At 49.6% G+C, this 23,527-nt stretch overlaps 1 protein-coding gene across 4 annotated transcripts in view; it reads left to right on the forward strand.

The window, feature by feature from the left end:
* BVES (blood vessel epicardial substance) overlaps positions 1-19,682 on the forward strand; it is a 146,096-nt gene extending 126,414 nt beyond the window's left edge. For all 4 annotated transcript variants that reach the window (XM_029595348.1, XM_029595341.1, XM_029595342.1 and 1 more), the window contains 3 exons: positions 5,601-5,768; positions 11,184-11,325; positions 18,958-19,682. In XM_029595348.1, the coding sequence (XP_029451208.1) occupies positions 5,601-5,768; positions 11,184-11,325; positions 18,958-19,073 (426 nt within the window). In that variant the 3' untranslated portion in view covers positions 19,074-19,682. The remainder of the gene's footprint in view (positions 1-5,600; positions 5,769-11,183; positions 11,326-18,957) is intronic.
* The last annotated feature ends 3,845 nt before the right edge of the window (positions 19,683-23,527 follow it).

Genomic DNA, 23,527 nt, shown 5'->3' on the forward strand with positions numbered 1-23,527 from the left:
CTGATTTGGGGCACCTGACGTTTATCTTGCTTCCTTTGGCTTCAGCTCAGTTCTATAACATTCCTAAAGCCTGGATCTGTGGACATTCACCTTCTGTACAGTATATTCAGCCTAGCTTGAATGTTCGGCTCTGTCTTTCGGAAAGTTGAATTCTAACCATGTCATGTATCATTTATAAATTTTCTCATGGATTTCACTGAACACGGGCCTATGATTGCGGCATTAGTAGCAAATTCAGGGTGGCTGCCAGGACCATTTGTACAGGTCTACAGGAAGACATTGTTTACTTTTACCAGTATGTTCTGGTGAGAGGAAAACGAGCCACGGTTTGTGCCGAATTAATGCCCTGCTCTGTCAATGGGGATTTCTTGTAGATACCTTACCTGACTGAGATTAATTTGGTTTTATGTTTTAGAATAAAGGGATTCTAAAATTATAGTTCCTGAACATACCCATATCAGTCCAGACATGTGGGTTTTGCCTCCCTACCAGCAGATGGAGTCAGGGAAACAAAACTTTGAGGCACTGCTACATAAGAGTGCCACCTGCAGTCCCCTCAGTATTTCTCTGACTCCAGCAGATGGTAGAGGTGCAACCCTGCAGTCTGAAATTAAGAAGCAGAAAGAGAAATTTGAAGTAGGAGAATTTCGGAGGAAGCTCCCTGAGGTGTTAGGCTCCTTGGTGGACTATCCCTCAGGTTGAGCCGAGTGTCTGGGAGGTTGGGAACCCCCTGTCTTGTGCTCGCCTGCATCGTGCCAGGGGCCCAGAAAGCCAGGTGACTGGTTCCCTCAAGGCCTCTGAGGCCTCTGTCTGCAAGGCCCTGTGTTTTGCCTTTGTATCTGTGATTTTAAAGGGCAGAAAGGTAAACAGCTGGTTGCTGGGGAGTGGAAGGTATGGTAATGAGACAGCGAGGGCTGCAGGCCTCGGTAGACAGAAGGTAACTATTGCGCCGGTCTGCGTGTGTCCTGGGGAGAGCGGCATTAGCAGCCAGGCCTGTAGAAGCGCAACGGTGGTTGGTGCGGCCGTGTTTGTTTTCCCACGCATCTCTAGGGGCCGTGCTGAGGCTGGAGAAGAGTATTCTTTTCTGCGGTGGTGCCCGACTGATTTTAGCGTGCCACGGGAAAATGGCGCAGTGTGGTTAAAGGGAAAAAGGCGTGCACCAAAGCAGTGATTGAGGCTGGCGGTGTCTGCAGCCCGCAGGGCAGCCATCGGTGCGGGAGCATGTGGTATGGTGCCTGAACTGCACAGAGAAGTGTGCCGTGCGAGTGGGCTGGCATCTACAGGCTTGAATTCTTGCTCTCTCTGACCTGGATGTGCTTCGGGAGAGGAGGGTTCCTCGGCGGGGGCGCACTGGGGGAAAAGGATTTCCCTCCCTTTGGGGGGGGGGGGGGGACTTCGGTGTCGGCAGCTGAGGGGTCTGGGGAACCCCGCGAGGTGGCTGGCCATGGACAGGAGTCCTTTTTAACTAGGGAACACAAATTCCCCTCCCCCAGTTTCACCTGTGGTTCAGGGGGGCTCTGAGGGGGGGGATTCCAATGGCAGCCTGGAGCAGGGGACGGATAGCCCTGAAGGATTGTTGCCGAAATTTATCCTCTTGATGCATAAATCCTTCCTGGCAAGGAAGGCGGCAAAGGGGAAGCAGGCGAGAGTTGGGCCTCCCCTATCCGCGCCGAAGAAGCCTAAGAGGGTCGCAGGTGAGTCCGGGGACCCATTGCATCGTCTGGGACTGTCGGGTGGAGTTGGAGGGGGACTCCAAGGATGATCCACTGGATGTCCCTTTGGACCACCAGAGGGTGGTTCCAGATACTGACGTAACACTGGCATCTGGTGTGGACCCAGATGTAACAAAAGACTACTAGGATCCGGATGAAATCAGAGGGGGATGATCCTCGATTTGTCCATTTATTTAAGAAAGTGGAACTATGCCCTCTTATTCCCTGAGTCTTGGACGAATTGGGGGTTAAAGTGACAGGAGGAGTAGGATAGTGAGGGGGTGAGTCCATTCCTGGATGGGCTGAGGGGGGGGGGGTCCCCCAAGTGCCTTTCCCTTACCTAAGAAGATCAGGAAGTTGGGAAGCTATATCCCCCCGATGGAGGAGACCTTGGAGATACTGCAAGTACCGAAGGTGTCGGCAGTCACTTAAGACGACCATCCCTGTGATGAGGGCCACTGTTTTTGAAGGATGTGCAGGACTGCAAGTTGGAGATTCACCTAAAGCGGATATTTGAGGTCCCCACGCTGAGACTTTGGGCCAGCTTGATGCAGAGGGCCTGACCGTGCGGTGTAGAAAGCACAGGACCCGACTTTGACAGGAAATGGTGCCCTGCAGTCAGCTCGTTTAAAGGCTGGGGTGGTTTATGCAGCCGATGCATTCTATGATTTGGTTCTCGCATCAGCCAAGAGTATGGTCTCAGTGGTGGTAGCCCGCAGGCTTTTGTGGCTGCGCAATTGGTCAGTGGACATGTGGTCGAAGACTCAGCTGTGTAATTTCCCTTTCAAAGGGAAGCTTCTCTTTGGGGAGGATTTGGATTAGCTGATGAAGATGTTGGGGGAATCTAAGGGGGAACAGGCTGCCTGAGGATAGTAAGAAGGTGTTCCTGCCTTGAACCCGATTTGAGGAGATTTTGGTCTTGTACGACTACCTATAATGTGTCTGCGAAGCCAAAGGACAACCACCAGAAGTCCTTTCGTGGATGCCATAGAGGTTCCAGGGATGATGCCGGTCAAGGGGCCGGTGGTGGAAAATCAACACAAGGAAGCCAGGGTGCATAGAAGCCATAGGGGGCAGCTTGTCCAGCTTTTACATGGAGTGGACCAGGATTACCTCAGACCATTGGGTGCTAGCAGTCATAAGACATGGCTACGCTCTCGAATTTTTGTGCCCGGTTAGGGAAGTCTCTCTCAATCACGTGGTCACATGCCATAGTGCCCATGCTGTGGAAGGTACAAGGGCAGGGCAGGTACTCCATTTACTTTGTGGTTCCATCAAGGTGAGGCAAATAGGTGGTATAGCTCTGGAGGCACAGAGTTCGTGTGGGCAGAGCGCCACCTCAAGGGTATAATGGCCTCGCATGTCACAGGGGTGGAAAATATACAGGCAGCCTTCCTCAGCAGGCAGCAACTGGACCCGGGGGAATGGGAGTTGTCTCACAAGGCTTGGAACCACATTTGTGCCTGGTGGGGGGGTGTTCCCCAGCTGGGCCTCATGGTGATACGGTTCAGCGCAAAGACAGAGGTTTCTCAGTCACAGAAGAGAGGTCTGTTTGGTGGGCCAGGATGCTGTAGAGTGCCCTTGGCCGTCGGGGATCCTGCTGCACGCGTTTACTCCTTGGCCTCTGGTCGGTTGAATTCTGAGGCATATAGAGGCGCATCCCGGTTCTGTGGTGGTGTTAGTGGCCAAGTGGCCGTGGTGTCCATGGTTTGCAGATCTGGTGCATCTGGCGGTGGTAGGATCCTTGGCTGGCTCATCTACCAAAGTTGCTGCGTCAGAGGCCTATATTTTTGGATCGAGAGGATCACTTTTGTCTCACAGCTTGGCTTTTGAGAGGTGGCGACTGCACCTGGAAGGCTATTTGGAGCAGGTTATCTCTACGTTTCTCCAGGCTCGTCGACCTGCCACTTTGGCGTACATTCAGGTCTGGAGGAAGTTTCTCAGTGACTTCGGGGATAGGGGCATCCCCTGTTAGTGGAGGTTCCTCGCATCTTGGAATTTGTGCAACAGGGCTTGTCCAAGGGTCTCTCCTATAGTTCCATTCGTGTTCAGGTGTCAGCTTTGGGCTCTCTTAGGGGCAAATGGCGAGGCAGGTTCTTGGCCTTGCGTCCGGACACGGTTCATTTCTTAAGAGGTCAAGCATTTGCGACACATGGTCCTGAAGTTATGCCCAGTTTGGAGCCTTAATTTGGTCATGCGAGTTTTGTGTGAGGCTACGTTTGAGCCTTTGAGGAGAGCGACACTGAAGGCTTTGACTCTGAAGGCAGTGATCCTTGTGGCCTATTCGGCCAGACAAGTTTCGGAGTTACAGGCTCTGTCTGTGGATTTCCCATGACTGGGTTTCCTTGCGGACAGTCCCCTCTTTTTGGTCTAATGTGATGTCCTTTCATGTAAATCAGTAGACCTTCCAGCTTTTCTGGAGTGGTCTAAGGGTTCCCTTAGGGACAGGGAGCTGCATCTTTTGGGTGTGAGGAGAATTCTGTTGCATTATCTGGAGTTGTTGAATAGTTCCAGCGCTCTGATCACCTTTTTGTCTTGTATGGGGGCAGGAAGTAGTGAGAGAAGGCCTCTAAGGCAACCATTTCCCGTTGGTTGAAAGCGGCTATTTGCGCGGCCTATATTTGTAAGGGTTGTCAAGTTCCAGCAGGGCTGAAGGCGCTCTCTACAAGATTGCTAGCCACTTCTTGGGCAGAATGTCAGTTGCTATCACCTCAGGAGATTTATAGGGCTGCAGTGTGGTCCTCGTTGCATACTTTCACCAGATATTACTGCATGGTCATGAAGGGCGCAGGAAGATGCGTTCTTTGAGAGTGTTCTGCGTGCGGGTCTTTTGGATTCCTGTCCAGTCTAGGGGTGCTTTGGTACATCCCACTTGTCTGGACTGATCTTGGTATGTTCAGAAAAGGAAAATTTGGTTCTTACCTGCTAATTTACATTCCTGTAATACCACCGATCAGTCTGGAGACCCATCACTGCTGAAAGACTGTTTTTTTTGCCAACTGGCGGGTCAAATTGGTTTGCCTTTCAGGGTATTTGGGCAGTTGTTGATCATGGTTTGGGTTTTTCAGATTTAGTTTTTGGGAGTGTTTTGGGCTTTAGTTTTGGAGGTTTTCCAACCCTATAGTTTTCCCTGTTAGCCCGAGAAGGGGTTTTGGGGTTACATCTTGGCTTGGGTTCAAGTCAATACTGAGGGACTGTAGGTGGCACAATCTGTTATGTAGCATTGTGTCAAAGTTTTGTTTCTCTGACTCCATCTGCTGGTAGGGAGGCAAAACCCACTTTTCTGGACTGATCTGTATTACAGGAACAAAAATTAGCAGGTAAGAACCAATTTTCCTATAGCATGTGATATGCTTTGTGATTAAAAACCCTGTCAGTTTGCTTTCTGCTAATTCTGTTGTCTTCAAGAATGTGCTTTACTAGGCCCCAGACACCTGTCACATTTTATATTTGGTTACTTCCAAAGTATTATGGTTTCTATGTTGCTCCACTCGAAGATGTAGAAATAAGGGTCAACAAACCAATTATAGATGAGACCTTTTTATTGGACCAATTCGGTTCATCTGTGACGCACTTTCAAGAACTCTACTCTTAACGAGATCCATGAAGAAACAGCACAATGGAAATTCCTAAGATGACTTTGGAAGGTTTTTCATACTTTTGAGGTTCTTGTTCCGAAAGACGAGAGCTAGTGGTGAAGTCCGTGTATTTGTGTACCTGGAGGTCTATAATTGATTTATATTCCGCCTTTCATGACACTGCACAGCAGATTACATTCAGATACCATAGGTACCCTCTCCTAGAATTTCTCACATGTGCCAGTGTAATCCTGTTCAGCAACGGCATCAGCATTCGGCAGATGACTGTCATTTTGTGTGCTTTTTCCAGGTCACCATCACAGCAGATGATAATTGTAAGTTCTTATGCTGGTCAAGGGAAAGACTGACTTACTTCCTGGAGTCAGAACCGTTCCTGTACGAGATGTTCAAATACCTGATCGGTAGAGATATCACCAACAAGCTGTACTCGCTGAATGACCCTACATTAAATGACAAGGTAGGTTTATGTGTGTGTGAGAAATATGTATATGAGAGAACCAACCATCCATAAATAGGTCTTTATGTAAAACAGAAGCTTCTGAGAACTTTGGTTACATCCCCATGTGTTGGGTAGTGGAGTCATAAATTTGCAGAACTGCCTATATAGCACCCCCACTATGTACAAAACTTCCAGTGGGACGTTTGAGTGCGGGAAGGTTACGTGACTTGCTAGAGGTGACCCAGTGAGTAGGTGGCAGATAGGGAAGTCAGATGGGTCTAATTGCTGATCTGTGCTGCTGGACCCTTTTGCTCGGATCTGACTTGGTGGCTTGTGCAAGATCCTGGCACTTGCGTGTACAATTGTATTAAGTCTAATGGACCAGCCCATGGCTCAGGCTGTGGCACACTGTATGGCAGCATTGAGGATCCCTTTTCAGATGCCTAATCCTTCAGGGTCAGCCATTCTCAGAGGACAAGCAGGATGGTAGTCCTCACATATGGGTGACATCAGGATGGAGCCCAATCACTGAACACTTTTGTCAAAGTTTCTAGAACTTTGACTGCAACACTGAGCATGCCTAGCATGCCACCAACCTTGCATCCAGCAGGGGGTCCCCCTTCAGTCTTTTTTTTTTTTTCCGCGCAGCTTCTGCCACGCGGAGTGAGGAGCGCGCTCATGGTTTTCCTGACAAGAATTTTCTTCAGGAAATATTTTCAAAATTTGCAAAACTTTTCACCCCGGCTGGGTTCCCCCTTGTACACAGTCGATACCCATGACAGTTCGGTAAGTTTTACTAACTTTTCGGTCTGTTACTGACTGGTCCAAGTTTTAGGCCCGGAGGTCACTGACCACATCGCGGCCTAAATTTTCGACTTTACTGATGGCGACTGGTTTTCGTAGGTGCCCGGACTGTCCTCTGACAATATCCATCACCGACCCTCACCAGGTTTGTGTGCTGTGCCTGGGCCCTACCCATGATGTGGATACATGTACCAACTGTGCCCAAATGACCCCTAAAGGACGTCGGGCTCTTTTGGAAAAGATGGCCTTATTGTTTCATTCCAAACAGCTTTCTTCAGCTAAAGCTTCGAAGTCATTGACGCCGTTGCCAGCCAAGTCCCGTCATTGGTCGGATACCGATGACTCTCTATTCACATTGAAGGCGCCGGACATGGGTAAAGGCGAGCATCGAGAAAAACATCGGCATCGCCATCAGAAAACCTCGCCATCCGATCCAGGCGCACTGGTGGCGTCGACTTCCACTTCCACCGAGGAAGAAGGCCCGTGCCGAGGAGCCCAAACCTCCTCTAGGCCGTGTACACAGAGGCGTTCCCCGCCCTCGGTAGGAGCAGCGGCCGAGACTCCACCTATACCGGTGAATAAGTGCTAGGAGGTGGGCCTGGCTTAAATCTTTGGATCTGTGTTCAGAGGTTCAGGAGAGGTTGGAGAACCTCTTCAGCGAGAAAATTCAGGAGACGGTAGCTCAACTTAAAAATCATTACGAGACATTGCGACAACTCTTGACTGGGCACATGGAGGTCTCCACCTCTTCTAAACGCCCATTTAGAATGAAGGCTAAACGAACCACCTTCAAGGCATGCAGGTACTACCCTCCTCAGACTGTCTCGCCCGTCCAGACCATATCAGAAGTCTCAAACTTGCCAACCTAGGCCTCAGAAGATGCAGCCTCCTCCACAGCCTGTTCCTTCTTCCGGTTTTTGACTGTCCACTAGAAATGTCCACTTCCGCCACTGCCACATCTACCAGTGGGTGGCCGTCTCTGCCAATTTATCAGCATCTGGCACACGCTCACCACAGATCAGTGGGTCCTGTCGGTGATAACTCAAGGTTACCATTTCCACTTTCTTTTAATCCTGTCAGACTCTCCACCTCATCCGGCATGGAGTTCTACTGATCACAATTCCCTTCTAGAAGAAGAAATCATATCCCTTCTTCAAGCCAATGCCATAGAACAAGTTCCCCCTCTGCAAAGAGGAAAGGGCTTCTACTTGATACTTAATACCAAAGAATTCGGGAGGTATTCGCCTGATATTGGATCTTCGTGCCCTAAACAAACATCTTTGAAAGGAAAAGTTCAGAATGGTAACCTTGGGTTCTCTACTACCTCTGATCCAACAGGGAGATTGGCTTTGCTCTCTAGATCTAAAAGACGCGTACATGCACATAGCAATTACCCCGTCTCACAGGAAATACCTCCAGTTCCTCATCAGAAACAAGCACTTCCAGTACAGAGTGTTTCCGTTCGGCCTGGCATTGGCACCTCGTGTCTTCATGAAATGCCTGGCAGTAGTAGCCGCATACTGGGCACTCACGTCTACCCTTATCTACTGCCTGGCAGTAGTAGCCGCATACTGGGCACTCACGTCTACCCTTATCTAGACGACTGGTTACTGAGGACTCAGTCTGCAGAGACGGTTCTTCAATCCCTCCATCTCACCTTGTGTCTACTGCTGTCCTTGGGATTTGTAATCAATTATCAAAAATCCAATCTGGCTCCATCCCAATTCCTCTCCTTCATTGGAGCGGATTTCAACACCATTCAAGCAAAGGCTTTTTTTCTCAGGGACTGAGCTCATATGCTGGCAGTGCTTGCACACACTTTACAGTCTCATCGAACCACGACTGCTTGTCGTCGTCTTGTCTTATTAGTCCACATGGCGTCCTCTGTCCATGTTACACCGATGGCTCGACTTGCCGTGCGAGTAACACAGTGGACACTAAAATCTCAGTGGTCTCAGGCCCACCATCCAGTGTTCAACATTGTCCACGTCACCAGGCAGCTTCATCTCTCACTGGCTTGGTGGATCCAAGAGTCCAACCTGCTCAGAGGGCTACCTTTCCAAGCTCCAGAACCTCAGATAATTTTGATGACAGATGCTTCCACTCTAGGGTGGGGAGCACATGTCAACGACCTGCAAACTCAGGGATCCTAGTCTGCATCGGAAGCACATCAGATAAAGTTTCTGGAGCTCAGGGTGATCAGAGATGCCCTAGCCTTCCAGGATTGCCTATCCAACAAGGCAATCCTAATCCAAACGGACAATCAAGTAGCGATGTGGTACATCAACAAGCAGGGTGGAACCGGCTCCTACCTACGGTGTCAGGAGGTAGCTCAAATCTGGGCTCTAGCTCTATTTCATTCCATGCTACTGAGAGCAACTTACCTGGAGGGCGTGGATAATGTACTAGCGGACAAACTCAGTCACACATTTCATCCCACGAGTGGTCCCTGAACCCTGCGGTGGCGGAGCGCATATTCCAAAGTGGGGGTATCCAATAGATCTCTTTGTGTCAATCCACAACCACAAAGTGGAGAGAACTTCTGCTCCCTACATTGCAGTCCCAGCACTCCACCGAGGGATGCTTTCACCCTCTCTTGGGCAACAGGTCTCCTGTATGCCTATCCCCCTCTTCCACTCATCAGCAAGACTCTCAAAGCTACATCGAGACAAGGGTCTCATGATTCTCATAGCCCCGAAAGGCTGCGATAGGTGTGGTTTCCCATCCTTCGCGACCTCTCAGTCTGCCTGCAAATTCGCCTGGGTGCGGATCCGTCCCTGATCTCTCAGAACGCTGGACACCTGCGACATCTGAACCTCCAGGCTCTAGTGCTGACAGCTTGGATGTTGAAAGGCTGATTTTACGGCCTCTCAACTTCTCGGACATTGTATCCCAGGTCCTAGTAGCTTCATGAAAGCCTTCTATTAGAAGATCTTATCATTTTAAATGGAAACTGTTTTCATTATGGTGCACTTCAAAGGACTTAGATCCCTTTACCTGCCCCACAACAAAGTTTCTAGACTACCTCTGCACCTCTTGGAGTCGGGTCTACAACTTCCTCCATTAGAGTACATGTCAGTGTGGTGGCCGCCTTCCATAGAGGTATAAGGGATGTCTCTGTCGACATAACCCTTAGTAGTGCGCTTTATGAAGGGCTTGCTTCACCTCAAGCCCCCTCTCCATCCCCCGGCCCCCGCTTGGGACTTTAATGTGGTATTGGCGCAACTCATGAAACCTCCTTTGAGCCTCTGCACTCCTGCGAGTTGCGTCATCTCACTTGGAAGGTGCTCTTCCTTCTTGCCTTGCCGTCTGCTCGCAGGATCAGTGAGCTACAGGCACTGGTTACTTACCCCTTACACGAAATTCCTTCATGATCAAGTGGTCCTTCGCACTCATCCTAAATTTTTACCAAAAGTAGTCTGAGTTCCATTTAAATCAATCCATTGTTTTACCTACTTTCTTTCCAAAACCCTACTCGCATCCAGGTGAGCAGGCTCTGCATTCCTTGAACTGCAAACATGCGCTAGCCTTTTATTTGGAACGCACTGCAGCTCATAGGAAGCCCACCCAGCTATTTGTCTCCTTTCATTCAATTAAACTGGGAATCCCGGTGGGAAAGCAGTTCCTGTCCTCCTGGCTGGCGGACTGTATTTCTTTCTGCTACCAGCAAGCAGGCTTTCCGCTCCAGGGACACGTTAAAGCGCACTCCATTAGACCATGGCAACGTTGGTAGCACACCTTCATTCTGTACATCTTCTGACATCTGCAGGGCTGCTACATGGAGTTCTCTCCATACCTTCGCAGCTCATTATTGCCTGGACAAGGCTGGCAGACAAGATTCTCTCTTTCGTCAATTTGTTCTCAGCCTAATACCCAACTTCCTTCCAATGGCCAGTTGGGAATTTCAGGCTGCCCTCTTATCCAAAACCACCCCTGTTCTTGTGCCTGTTGCACGTCTTTGGGTGCTTTTGGTACATTGCTTGGGCATCCTCAGCCCGCTATTCACCCATATGAGGACTACCATCCTGCCTCTCCTGTGAGAAAGCAGTTGCTTACCTGTAACAGGTGTTCTCACAGGACAGCAGGATGTTAGTCCTCACGAAACCCACCTGCCACCCCGCAGAGTTGGGTACGCTTGAGACTTTGTTTTATTTTTCGCACATTCTTTTTACTATAAACGAGACTGGGGGGGACCCCTGCTGGATGCAGGATTGGTGGCATGCTGGGCATGCTCAGTGGTGCCAGTCAAAGTGGTGCCAGTCAGTGTTCCGTGATTGGGCTCCATCCTGATGATGTCACCCATATGTGAGGACTAACATCCTGCTGTCCTGGGTGAACACCTGTTACAGGTAAGCAACTCTGCTTTCCTGGGTGTCCTCAGGCCCAGGGAAGGAGGGAAGACGGCTGCCACTACTATCCAACCGGCCAATGAGTAGCAGTAAGTGTGTGCTTCGGAGGAGGCATCCTTCTTGTCCTCTGGGCCAGTGAGGGCTGGGTATGCCATTCGGGGAGGGAGAATGCGACAGACGGTTGGGGGGAGCTCTGCAATTAGCCTGATCGCAGTTTTATGGGGTGTGGGGCAGTGACTGTAGCTGAATTCTCCATGCAGCATCTTTTCTGCCTCTCCAGACAGCAAAGAAGATGGACCGGCAGCTTAGCGTGTGCTCCCAGCTCTCTGTCATGCAGATGAGGAACAGCATGGCCAGCACCAGCGACAGTGACGATGGCTTGCATCACTTCCTCCGAGGGACCTCCACTGCCTCTTCGCTACGTAAGTCGCTAACCCTGCTCAAGGGAGCGGCCGCTCCGAGGGATGTGTACCGCTTTGCGTAAGTCCCTGGCCTAGCGCCCTGGGAGCGGCCACCATATGAAACAATACAGCAGCAAGTCGGTCAGCACGTTCGTTTTGGCTCGTGAACATCTCAATCTGCACAAGAACCTAGAAAAGGTTGATGAGCTGTCTTGTTTCTGCTCAGAAAATATTTATCTTAAATTTGATTGTTTTTACCGCTCGTTACCCTTTTAAAAGAAAAATAATAAAATAGCAAAAACACCTAAGAAACGGGAACGAAGCCACCGTCCTGAATACAGCAATGCCTGTGCCGGCAGGATTTCTGCGATTCTCTGTATGGGCCATGCCACGGAGGACTGTAGATGGTTTCTAGCCTTTGCTTGCTGATTCGCCTTCTTTTCGGGGTGCCGCATACATTTTACTTTCAATAAAATCCACGGGAAGATGTTGTGCTGAATTTATCTGCGCTCCGAAAGGAAGCAGCACTAGAGGTGGCTTAAAAGATGGGGATGCCCCTGGATTTTCCAAATGCCCTCCCCATCCCAGAGGGAAATCTTTTCCCTATAGAAATTGCTCAAATGATTAGGGGGAAAAAAAATACAATAGGGCCAGTCTTTCGGTGGTAGTGCCATGCACCGCCCTGTTAAGGGACCCTGCATCGGGGCCTTCTGCGCCCTGGATCGATTGGGAATGCTGCGGAGGCAGTGTGCACAGCCCCCCGGTGGCGGGGAGAGTGGCGAGTCACGGTCAGAGTTAAGGGTGGCACCTGGTGGCCGGATTCAGGTTGCAGGATAACAGGGTTCTGGAAAGAGCCCTGGTCATCATCTCCCGGCCTCAGGACCGTTGCCGCAATGGCCAGACAGTGGGGGGGGGGGGGGGTGCCTGGGAATTTACAAATAAAGGCTCAGAAGAACGAGCGGCCTCATGGTTAGAGCTGTGGGCTGAGAACCAGGGCAAACCCTTCTCTACCCCCCCCCCCTCACCACCCCCCACTGACATTCCTCGCACAAGTCACTTTTTCTCCCGTTGCTTCAGGTATCCACTTCCAGTGTAAGCTCTCTGGGGCAGGAACACTGCGGTGGAATTCTAATAGTGCTGTAAACCTGCTTTGGAGAGGTGGACTTAAAAAAAAAATCCAAAAGGTAATCGTTAGGATCCCAGCTCTGGTTCTGATTGAGCCGGATGAGAGAGGAGAAAATACCGGACCCCCAAAAAAATACAGTATAGGGTGGGCCGACTTGGTGGCGGTGCTGCGCGCTGCCATGAGGAGGACCTGGAGTCGTCAATGCACATTAAATGCATATCATTAGTCAATTGAAATTAGTGAGCTGGGCATTCAGCAGGCAGCTTTGAAAATCAGCCCTTTTACTTCTTGGCTCTTTGGCATTGCCTATTTCGGGCATTTGTGGAAGGGAAGCTACAGCAGGACGCCCTTTTCGGTGGTGGAGGGAAAGGCCTGCGGTGCAGCCCCGGAGAACCACGCGGCCCTTTCTTCCGCCAGCAGAAAGGGCGTCCTGCTGTAGCTTCCCTTCCACAAATGCCCGAAATAGGCAGTGCCAGTGCAGAAACTTCAGGGGTCCTGGGGGAAACAGTTCTTGTGTAATTTTTCCTGAATTTTGCTCTAATAATCCTTTTGCGTTCCCTTCTAGAGCACCAGGCAGCATAACGGTAAAGGGGCTTTTTAATATGAAGGCTGACCTGATATGTAAGGTCTCGATGCCTCTCTCGCGGGAATATTTTTTAGGGTGTTTCAGGGCCATGTGCCGCCCGGACTGGTTACAGCGTGATAATAAAATAATCTCTCCCACTGTGTAACCCGCACTAAACCACTTACCTGCCAAGAACCGTGTCGGGGCCAGTTTACTAACACGGCACCTGACCCCGCTGTCCCTGTGTGCGTAAAGTTTATTTTAATTTTTTTTTTGGTCTGTTAACCTCTGTTTTGGAGAAGGTAATACAACTAATCCCCTTTTTTTTTTTTTTTTTGCAGTTGCCAGAAGGGACTCTGTAAAGTGGGGGTTTACAGGATCCCTTCCTGGGTTAGTAACCAGATAATCATTCTGCGCACTCTGGGGAGAGGTGGCCTGGCCCAGACTCTGTGTGTGTCTCTCTGGCTGGCACCTGTGGTGGTGGTGGTGGTGATGGCATTTATTGTTACTTATGTAACGCTGCTTGGCGCATGAGCTGCCTCTGAGGCCAAAAGCCCCCCCCCCCCCACAGTGTGTCGCACTGTGCAGAGTTACTGTGTGTACTCTGTGTGGCACGATTGGAGAGGGAGGGTGGGACGGTCTCGTTCATAGAGAGGCCCCTCTGCCCAGACTGTGCTCATCGTCGTCAGCACTGTGTTCTGTGTCTAACTCAAAACCCTGTTGTCTGCTTTTTTTTACGTTAAGGGAATAACCAGCAGGAGTTCTTTAACGCCTATGGAATGGGCCGTTTGCAGAGCTGTGCTTTCTATTGAGAGAGAGAGAGGGGGGCCTTAACCGTTTTAACCCAGCATCCTCGCCGAGAAGGTATTGCAAGGTCCACACTCTGGCTTCCCTCGGCTCGTTGAAAATCAAGCCAGCCCCCCCCCCAAATCTTCTGCTCGTACACCCTAAACGAATGTGGACGCTGCAGCAGGTTACCCTGACCCATTTCCGCTGGCAGCTGGGGCTCTCGCTTTGGTGGTGTTCTCGGGAGTATTCCTGGGGTGGTGGGAATGGATTTAGGATGGGTGGTTTCTCCCCCTTCTCACGTGCAGGGGGGTGAGGCGTCTACCTCTGGGCCTGAAGTGGCTCTCCAGGGGCACTGCTTTGCTTTTTTGCAAATGCTCAGCCTTTAGTGCGGTGAGCTGGCTCTGATCCTCACTTCACTCTCCTCTCTGCAAAATGTAAATATCACTGGTGGGAGATGCAGGGCTAGTGGTATATTAGCAAATTGGAGGAGAGGTTTTCCTGTTAAACCCTTTGGTTTAACAGGGAAAAAGGGTTATGAGTTAGAAGAGAGACATAGGATAAAGGGGAGCAGGGACTTCTGCTTGTAATTAACCTGTATTTATTGCACTCCAGCTAATCAATGACCTAAAAAGATCCTGGGTGGAATTGGAGACTTCCTGTTCTGGCATAAGAACATTTTACACTCTTTCAATGTGTTTTTGTGTTTTTCCCCTCCAGCTGAGAGATACAGCTTGTATTTAAAAGGGCTTCACTTGGAGGGGTTCCCTTCCTAAATCCGCACCAACAAAGGGATGGGAACTTTTTCCAAGCTTCCCTTCCTGGCTGGGGGGGAGGTCTGGGGATGCAGCATCACGGGTAAATGGTGGTTTACGTGTAATGTCGACGCCTGTTCGTTTGGGGCGTGAGCTGAACAGGATCTCCAGTTCCTCTCATGTGGTCCCGTCAGGCAGCTCCCAGCTAGTGGTGCTTTTCAGTCGCTGCCAGCCTGACCTAGATGTGCCAGCCCCCCACGTCATTCAGTCCCAGTCCAGGGGGTGTATGGCTTACCTGGTGGAGGGAGGGTGAGGCTAGGCGTGCCATGGATGTAACAGGAAGAGCCTCCTTGCCATCGTGTCTTGGTTTAAGCTCTGCATTCTCAGCCGGGCGTGCTCTCCATGCTGAATTTTGTGTAGGAGGAGGGGGTTCAGCAGTGAGAGACCCCCCCTATCTGTTTGTGGCAGACTTCTGCAGTAAACGTGTCTCTGCTTTGGTTGCATCATTAAGCATCACAATTCCGGCACTCCTGTGACTTTCTTCAATTTAACTATCTTGGAATGGTTGCAGACCCGTATTTTAAAAGCATTAGCTCTAGCTTGACCTCATCAAATAATAGCGCTTGCGCCAGCACGGTTTATCAGGTCTCTTCTACTGGGCTGAGAAGCTCTCCACCAGTTGCCAACCCCAGAAACTCACCTCAGTCCCAGGAAGGCATTCAGAAGCCACCCTGTGAAAGGGAAAGCCTGGAGGGCGTGGTGGGGCTGGGAAGTCAAAGCGGAGATGGCTCTAACAGTGAACTGCTGCCTCTCCACCCACCCAAAAACCTGCTGGGAAAACCACAGCATGGAGAAGTCTGCGAAGAAGTGAAATGGCTTTAAGGTACCATACCAGTGCAGTAATTGTGAACTGTGCTTGCAGCCTCTTACGCTGGCAGTTTTACATGTGGTGCTAATCGTTAGGGGTGTGCATTCGTTTCCTACGTATTTGTAATCCGCAACGTATAGGGCCATATTCGTTGTATTTGTGGGGAAGCGAAACGTATCGTGATTCCCCACGAATACAACGAATCTTCGCCAAATTATTCGGCCGTCTAAAGGAGCCAATTTAAACAAACCCCCCACCCTCCTGACCCACCCAAGACTTAACCATTACTCACTGGTGGTCCAGCGGGGAGTCCGGGAGCCATCCCCTGCACTCACACCCTCGGCTGCCGGTATTCAAAATGGCGCCAATAGCCTTTGACCTACTATGTCACAGGGGCTACCGGTGCTATTTGTCAGCCCCTGTCACATGGCCATCGGTGCCATCTTGTGCTCCTACCATGTGACAGGGGCTGACCAATGGAACCGGTAGCCCCTGTGACATAGTAAGGGCAAAGGCTGTCGGCGCCATTTTGATTACTGGCAGCTGACAGCCCGAGTGCAGGAGATCGCTCCCGGACCCCCACTGGACCACCAGGGACTTTTGGCAAGTCTTGTGGGGACAAGATAGCCAAGTCTTGGAGGGGTCAGGAGGGCGGGGGGTTGTACTTAATTCAATTTTAGCCGGGAAGTGAATAAGAATTAACGCATGTACATATCGGAGCTCCCCCTTGCCGAATGTAACGTATCTGCCCCCTCCCCCCCCCCCCCCCCCCAACGAATACGAATCCCGAATGCAACGTATGGTGTCCCTCTGCACATCCCTACTAATCATCACCTTTGCTGGTCTCTCACGCTTGGGGAATGTCCACTCGCGCCAGGAAGAATTTCTGTGGCAGTGGGAGAAGTTTTGACGCCAGGGGATCTCGCCACATCCGGGCACAACGCTATCTGATTAAAAGTAAAAGGAGGAAGGCACTTCCATACTGAATGTGCATAAATGAAGGCAGAAAGAGAGATATTTCATCCTTTCATTTGGTTTCTGAAGCTAAGGCTCTATGGAAAGGTTGATGTCGGAGACACAGTCCTTGCCTGTTAATTACAGCTCCTAAACAGCCATGACTGAGGGGGTAGGAGGAGGATCTTTGTGTTGGCTTCTTTCCTTTGAGAAAAGATGTGCCCCAGCGCGGGGTCGGGTCCTATGCGGCCATGGAGGTGTGCGGGTCTGGAAGAGGGATCAGTTATGCCTCGGACCCAGCCTTCATCCATCCCTAAATGATGAATGCTGGAGATCGGAGGAGGTTGGCAGCGGATGGACGCCCATCCTGTTTAGTCTACATTTCCTGCTGGAGACGGGATGCTGGGTTACATAAAGTATCGGTTCGACAGTTTCTATCTTCTGCGCCTTCTGAATACCAGCTCTGCTGTGGTCAGTGTTGCCAGCTGACCTGAAGTTACTTGGATACAGGTTGATCCGGGCCACGCTGTAAGAGCACGTGGTCCCTGGGGCCCATCCGGTGCTGCCTGTTTGAAGGGAGCACAAGCGAGGGTCCTCAGTCTTTAATTTCAGTGGGAGCGGCCATGCTGCAGCAGTGCTTTCCCGTGGATCCCCACCATTCATACGTGGACGTTGGTGTGTGTTCGGTGGGATGAAAGGTCCAAAACCAGGACAGGCTCAGCCTGCCCCTCCTGACCTTTGTTATTTAAATGGCAGCACAGTGGAACAAGAGTCAACGTGGGGGTGGGACTCCTGCATTCAAAGGTAGAGAGACGTGCTCAGGCTGATCGCTTAGGTGCCATTCTGCACCAGCAGCAAGGATCATCCTCTGTTCATGTACCATGCCCCTCCCACCACTTCCCAGGGTCCTCTGCACCACCCTTTAAAGAAACCAATCCTGGCCTCCTTTGCAGAAGGGACAGATGTCTTCTAGCATGAGTCGTCCTCGCAAAGAGGATTCAGTCTCGGCAAGCATCCTGCTTCCTCCCTCACCAGAGAGCAGCAGTGTCTGTTCTCTGTCGTCGTGCTCAACCTTTTCATCCCCTTCTGCTTGCTTTCTTTTGTTTAAATCCAGAAACTTTGCAAGTGCAGCACACTGAAAAGCTATTTCATGAAGCCCTAGCACTGGGGCTTTTAAAATCCGGGTCTGCTCTCTGCCTTTTGGTTGGCTTTTAATTGTCTGAGAAGAAAGCAAGGAGGAGTAACCACTCAGGTGTTGGATGCAAAAGAATTGTGCCAAAAGGTCTGTGTTCCTGCTTCTGGTATTTTAACGTTGCCTTCCAGTGATAGGGCTTCATAGGGTGGGTCATGGCCTGCATTAAGAGGGTTATTAAATAACAGCCTGCATGCACTGGACAAGCAACCTTTACCGAGTATTTCCAAAGCAAACTTAGGAGTCATAAGTCTGCTTTGAAAGTCCCCAGGTAATTGGGCTGAGTGCCCGCACAGAGATGCTCCTGCTGCAAGCGGGGAGGGGGTAACTTAAGGCGTGCCGTGTTTAAAATCCATAAGCATCCGTGGAATTCCCAGCCCGCTCCTCTGTGCATGACACCGGGCGACACCCATTGCTTGTGCATTCACTGGACCCTGATTGCTTTCCAAAAGGTCGTGGGCATAGGGCAGGATCTTACGTGCGGAAGTCGTTTTGAAAATGAATCTTTGGTTGCTTGCATGCTCTGCCACCCAGGCTTCCTGACTCAGGCCCTGCATTGTTCCCATGAGGTACGGATGCTGTGCAGAGTAACAGTCAGTAAGAAGTGGAGCTAAGGGGGGGGGGGGCCATAAGAGGCTGGCTCAGATGCTCAGAGCCAATCCTGGTTATGTGTTGTTCCAGCTAGAGGCTTTTAGTTTGATTTTTCCTTCTCAGAGAAAGTGGAACTGCACATTTATACCTGCACCATGGACAAACTCAGGACAGGTCAGCTTGTCCTTGATGATATGGAACAGTCCGGTGACCCTGTAGAGCGTAAATAGCCACAGCTGAAAATCATGCATTATCTTACTGATCCAAACAATGGTGTTCCTTGCGTGAACGGGCACGTCGGATCAGTAGACTCTGTGTCCAGTCACACGGGGAGCCCTTTATGCACTCGATCAAACTGGGCCCTAGTGGCTGTCGGACACAAATTACTTACGTTATATATTGGTTTCGTGTCATTCTGTCCACTGCCTCCCTACCTGCTGGAAGTTGGGAGGGGAGGGAGCGTGTTAATTCTTTAAGGCTAAGCCTTTGCTCTGCAAAAGTCCTGTGTAATATCAATCCATGCTCCTTCCTTGCTGCCTGCCAGCAATGGAAGAGCTCTGCTTTCGCTATCTAAGAAATCCGTCCATAGAAAGCTGCATAAAAACAAAATGGAGAATTTGGATGTGCTTTCTTTTTTTTTTTTGTTTGTTTGAAACGCCTGCCCTCCGTGCACCCAGGTCCCTCAGTTTTAAAGTCCAGGGAACCAAGCGCTCGCAGATTGTCCCTGCTTATTGCCCGCAGACAAGTCACATAGGCTTGATCCTGGCCCAGCCCGCATGCTACTGACTGGATTAAATTCCTTTTCTCCTGTGGCAGACCGCTCTCCTTACCTGAGGACCTCGGCGAAAATGAACCCGATAGAAGAAGGGATCGAAGACGATGTGTTCGAGGCTGCCTTTCCCGTCACCCCTAGGTTCCAGCGACTCCCCTGAGCAGATGGCAGCCTACAGTAGGAGGCGTTTGGCCTGGCCACAGAAGGAAGTCTGCCTCCACCGAGGCGTGAAAGTGCCACGCTCGTCCTGCTGCGTTTGAAAGCTGTGATGTCATTAAACGAGCTGGTGCTCTAGTTTGGTTGTACACTCATTTAATTACAGATGCCCTAGCTCTTCCGTCACTCTCCTCTTCAGATTCTTGTCTGCTTCGGCCAAGATTCTGAAACAGTTTTAAATACCTTTTACTCTGCTTTTGGGACACAGCCCAGGTTAGAAATGTTCTGGACATGTGGTTCGTTGAACTGATTTAATAATGAATATGTGGTTCAGCTATCAGCCAATCGGACTGGCAATGTTTTTTTTTTTTTTTTCCCCAGTTTTGGTTGTATACATCACCTATGGCCGATCTGTGTATGTCTGAATCAAGCTTTCTGTGTCTACATTTCATTCACTGCTCCTTCTCTGTATTTATCTTTTAACTATGTTGTGCATATTGTGATTATATATATGTGTGTGTGTGTGTGTGTGTATATATATATATATATATATACTTGGGGTGTGGTTTTTTATTTGCACAATACCAATAAAAGGTCACTGAATCACTACAGATTCTCAAGGTTATTGGTGTGTTTTTTTTGTTTTGTGTTTTTTTTACAATGGTGCAATATGGAACTCAGATCATTCTTTCTAGGTATGTGATTTTGTATCATTAACCCTTCCTCATTCTGCTGCAGCATGGAATCCCCTGTTCCCTGTGTGTACCCAGATCAGTACAGACTCCTGGGTTTTTTCCTCCTGCCAGTAGATGGAGACAGAGAAATTTTCACTGACACTGTACGTAACCCAGTGTGCCACATTCATTCCCTCAGTATTTCTCTGTCTCCAGCAGATGGTAGATGGTGTAAAACCTGCCATCTGGGCAGAGAGAAAAAAAAAATAGATTAAAAGACAACATTTCTGGATCTGCTCAGGGGGTTGTGAGGTTTTTGTGGGGATATCCCCCCCTGCTTTTGAGGTGGATAGTTCAGTCCAGAGGGCCTTGGGGTGGACATCTGGTGGTCCAGATCCCTCATCCACCACGAGCCATCCCTTTTATATGGTTTGCTCTGGGCTGGGTCACTAAAATTTGGGGAAAAGAGACCGATTTATAGCCAGCGGTCTGGCTCTTTTCTGATCTGCCATGAGGCCTGCGTTCCTGGAACCTGAACCTCTGCACCAAAGGAAAGTATTGGTTTCTGTGTATCTTTATTTGTTCTCAGTTTAAAAAAAAAAAAAAAAGAGAACAAGTAACTAGAAAGAAGAATGTGTGCAGCAGCAGACTATCGGGGGCAGTTACCTCATCAGCTCACGGAGCTCAGCGATGTGCGTTATTGATAACTGTTCTGAGCAATGCAGGTTAGAGTCGACGTTTGAGTAAGAACATCAGAAATTGCGTTGCTGGGTCAGAGCAAGGGTCCATCAAGCCCAGCATCCTGTTTCCAACAGAGGCCAAACCAGGCCATAAGAACCTGGCAATTACCTAAGCACCAAGAAGATCCCATACTATTGATGCAATTAATAGCAGTGGCTATTCCCTAAGTCAACTTGATTAATAGCAGTTAATGGACTTCTCCAAGAACTTATCCAAACCTTTTTTGAACGCAGCTACACTAACTGCACTAAGCACTAAGGATGTGAATCGGGCTTCAGCCGCTTGAAAATATCGTCAGAAATCGGGGGCTCCCCCAAAACGATAGGAAAACCCTACGATATTGTTCGTGGGGGTTCTCTTATTGTTTTGGGAGAGGGCGGGAAAAACGGCACACAAATAACCCTTAAAACCCCCAAAAAAAAAATTTACAGGAACCTGGTGGTCCAGTGGGGGTCCCGGGAGCTATGTCCCGCTCCCGGGCCATCTGCTGCCACTAATCAAAATGGCGCTGATGGCCCTTTGCCCTTACCATGTGACAGGGTATCCGTGCCATTGGCCGGCCCCTATCACATGGTGGGAGCACTGGATGGCCCGCGCCATTTTTAAAGATGGTGCCGGCCATCCAGTGCTCCCTCCATGTGACAGGGGCTGGCCAATGGCACGGATACCCTGTCACATGGTAAGGGCAAAGGCCCGTCGGCGCCATTTTTATTAGTGTGTGTGTATGAGAGAGTGTATTTGTGTGTGTGAGAGAGAGTACTGAAAGAAGTGCAGATACCAAGTTCTAGGCAGATGGAATAAGTAGTAATTAGCAAGTTCTTTTGAGCAGTAAATTATGCAGTTTATATCAGGAAAGGTTGTGCTATTCAAGCAAAGGATGTTCTGAGTCCAGGCCTGGTACTTTTCTTTGTGTGTGTGTCTGAGCATGTGTATGTGAGAGGGATCTTGTGTGTATGTATGTGCATGTAAGAGAGAGCATATGTGTGTGAGGGTGAGTGTGTATGTAAGGAGCATGTGTGTATGAGAGCATATGAATGTGTGTGGAAGAAAGAGCATGTGTGTGTATGCATAGATATATATCTATATCTATAAGAGAGGGAAGAGAAAATTTGTATATCCCACTCTCACTAATCCACGACAATCTGAGTGGCTGGAAACCAAAGTTCCCAGGTATGGAGAGCATGAATTATTTTATCCTTATTAGTTTTAATGTTTGGGTGTTGTTTGCTGTTTTGAAATATTTTAAAGGTGTTTGGGAACTTTTAAAACAAATTGTATATTTTAATGATTGGATCTTCCATTCATCAGCTGTTTTGAAATATTCTTTTTATTAGTATGTTTATACTATTATGATTAATGTATTTATTATATTTCTTGATTTTGTTTAATGGCTGAGGATTGATAAGTTCTGTTTTTCTATTATTGCACTGCATACAGAGTCTGACTTGTAGTGGTTTCCAGTTCAGTTTTTGCCTGCACATTTCTATTATACTTTATGGTTTTTATTTTTCTGTATTTGGTGAGGGTCTACCTGTGTTCTGCATGTGTGACCGAGGAGAGGTCTTCTGCTATCGTGTAGGAATCTATAGCGACTTGGTATGTTCTGTTTTCCTTATAGAAGGTGTATTGGTCTTTTAGGGCCTGGTGCAATATTTGCAGTGTTGCCTTTTCGTAGGTAAGCTTGTTAGTGCTGTTTTGATGTGGTAAGTTTGTTACATTTGAATTGTAATATGCTCATGGCTTTCTGAGGGTGCCCACATCTATCACAATAACCCTAATGCCATAGCGGTTCCAAGTGTCTTTTTTGCAGGCTTTTCTGGTTGGCACCATAGTAGTTCATCTACATCATAAGGGAGCCCGGACCAACGTGCCGCAAATGCACAGTAGAGAGCAGCTCTACCGAGCATGCTCGCACGTCGGCCAGAGCGCAGCGTGTCAGAAAAAAAAAATGGCGCTGGCTCCTTAGGAGCGGCGGCGGCAACGAACAGGACCGGGAGGAGCAGTAGCCGCGGCAACGACAAGCAGGAGCGGGAGGAGCAGTAGCTCCAGCGACGCGCACGCGAGGGAGGGACACCGCCCCCCTGTAAGCTTGTTGTGGATGAGCTGAAAGAGGAGGGAGGAGAGAGTGGGGGGGGGGGAGGAGAGAGTGGGGGGGGGGGGAGGAGAGAGTGGGGGGGGGGGGAGGAGAGAGTGAGGGAGGGAGGGAGGGAGGAGAAAGACTAGAGGGGGAGGGAGTGGAAAGGAAATGGACCAAAAATAATGTTAAATGTAGCCCGTTGTTACGGGCTTAATGGCTAGTATAAATATAATATACACCTGGTGATATTTTTATCTCAGAAGACTGTACTTTGAATATGTTTTCTTGTAAAATCTATTATAAATGCATAATTCTCAACAGGAAGACAAGCCGTGCGGCCGGCGGTGGACCTCATCCCACTGGCAGCAGAGCAAAGAAGTGTGCCTTTCCTATCCTGGGTGCCAGCTGCTGTTCCCATGAAGCTGCGTGCGTGCACGGCAGCGCACAGCAGGAAGATTATCGGGGGGGGGGGGCCACCAAAGCCTGAAGAAACCTCCAAATCTCCAGGTGCTCCTTCTCCTTCCTGCCTGCGTGGCCCTGGAAGAAAAATGTTGCCGGAGCCGCACAGGCACGAAGGAGGAGGAGCATCAGCCCATGTGTAGAAAAGGAGCAGCATCTGTGACAGGGCCACTGCGGATCTCACCTTGCAGCGGCCTGATAAGAGGAGGCCCGCCGCAAAGCCCAAGCTGCTGTGATCTGTGGAAGCCTGTAGAGTGTGTGCTTTGAGAGTGAGTTGAGAGATTGTGTGTAGGAGTGAGAGCTTGTATGTTCAGAAAGACAACATGTGAGAGAGCCTGTTTGTGTATGTGAGAGCATGTGAAAGTGAAAGCCTCTGGTGTGAGAGTGAGACAGCATGTGAAAGAGCCAGTGTGTGTGTAAGAGACAGTATGTGAGAGAGAACTGTGTGTGTGTGTGAGAAAGTATATGAGATGAGAGCCTGTGTGTGTATGAGAGAGAGAGAGACAG

The sequence above is a fragment of the Rhinatrema bivittatum genome, chromosome 3, assembly GCF_901001135.1.
Source record: "Rhinatrema bivittatum chromosome 3, aRhiBiv1.1, whole genome shotgun sequence".
NCBI lineage: Eukaryota > Metazoa > Chordata > Amphibia > Gymnophiona > Rhinatrematidae > Rhinatrema > Rhinatrema bivittatum.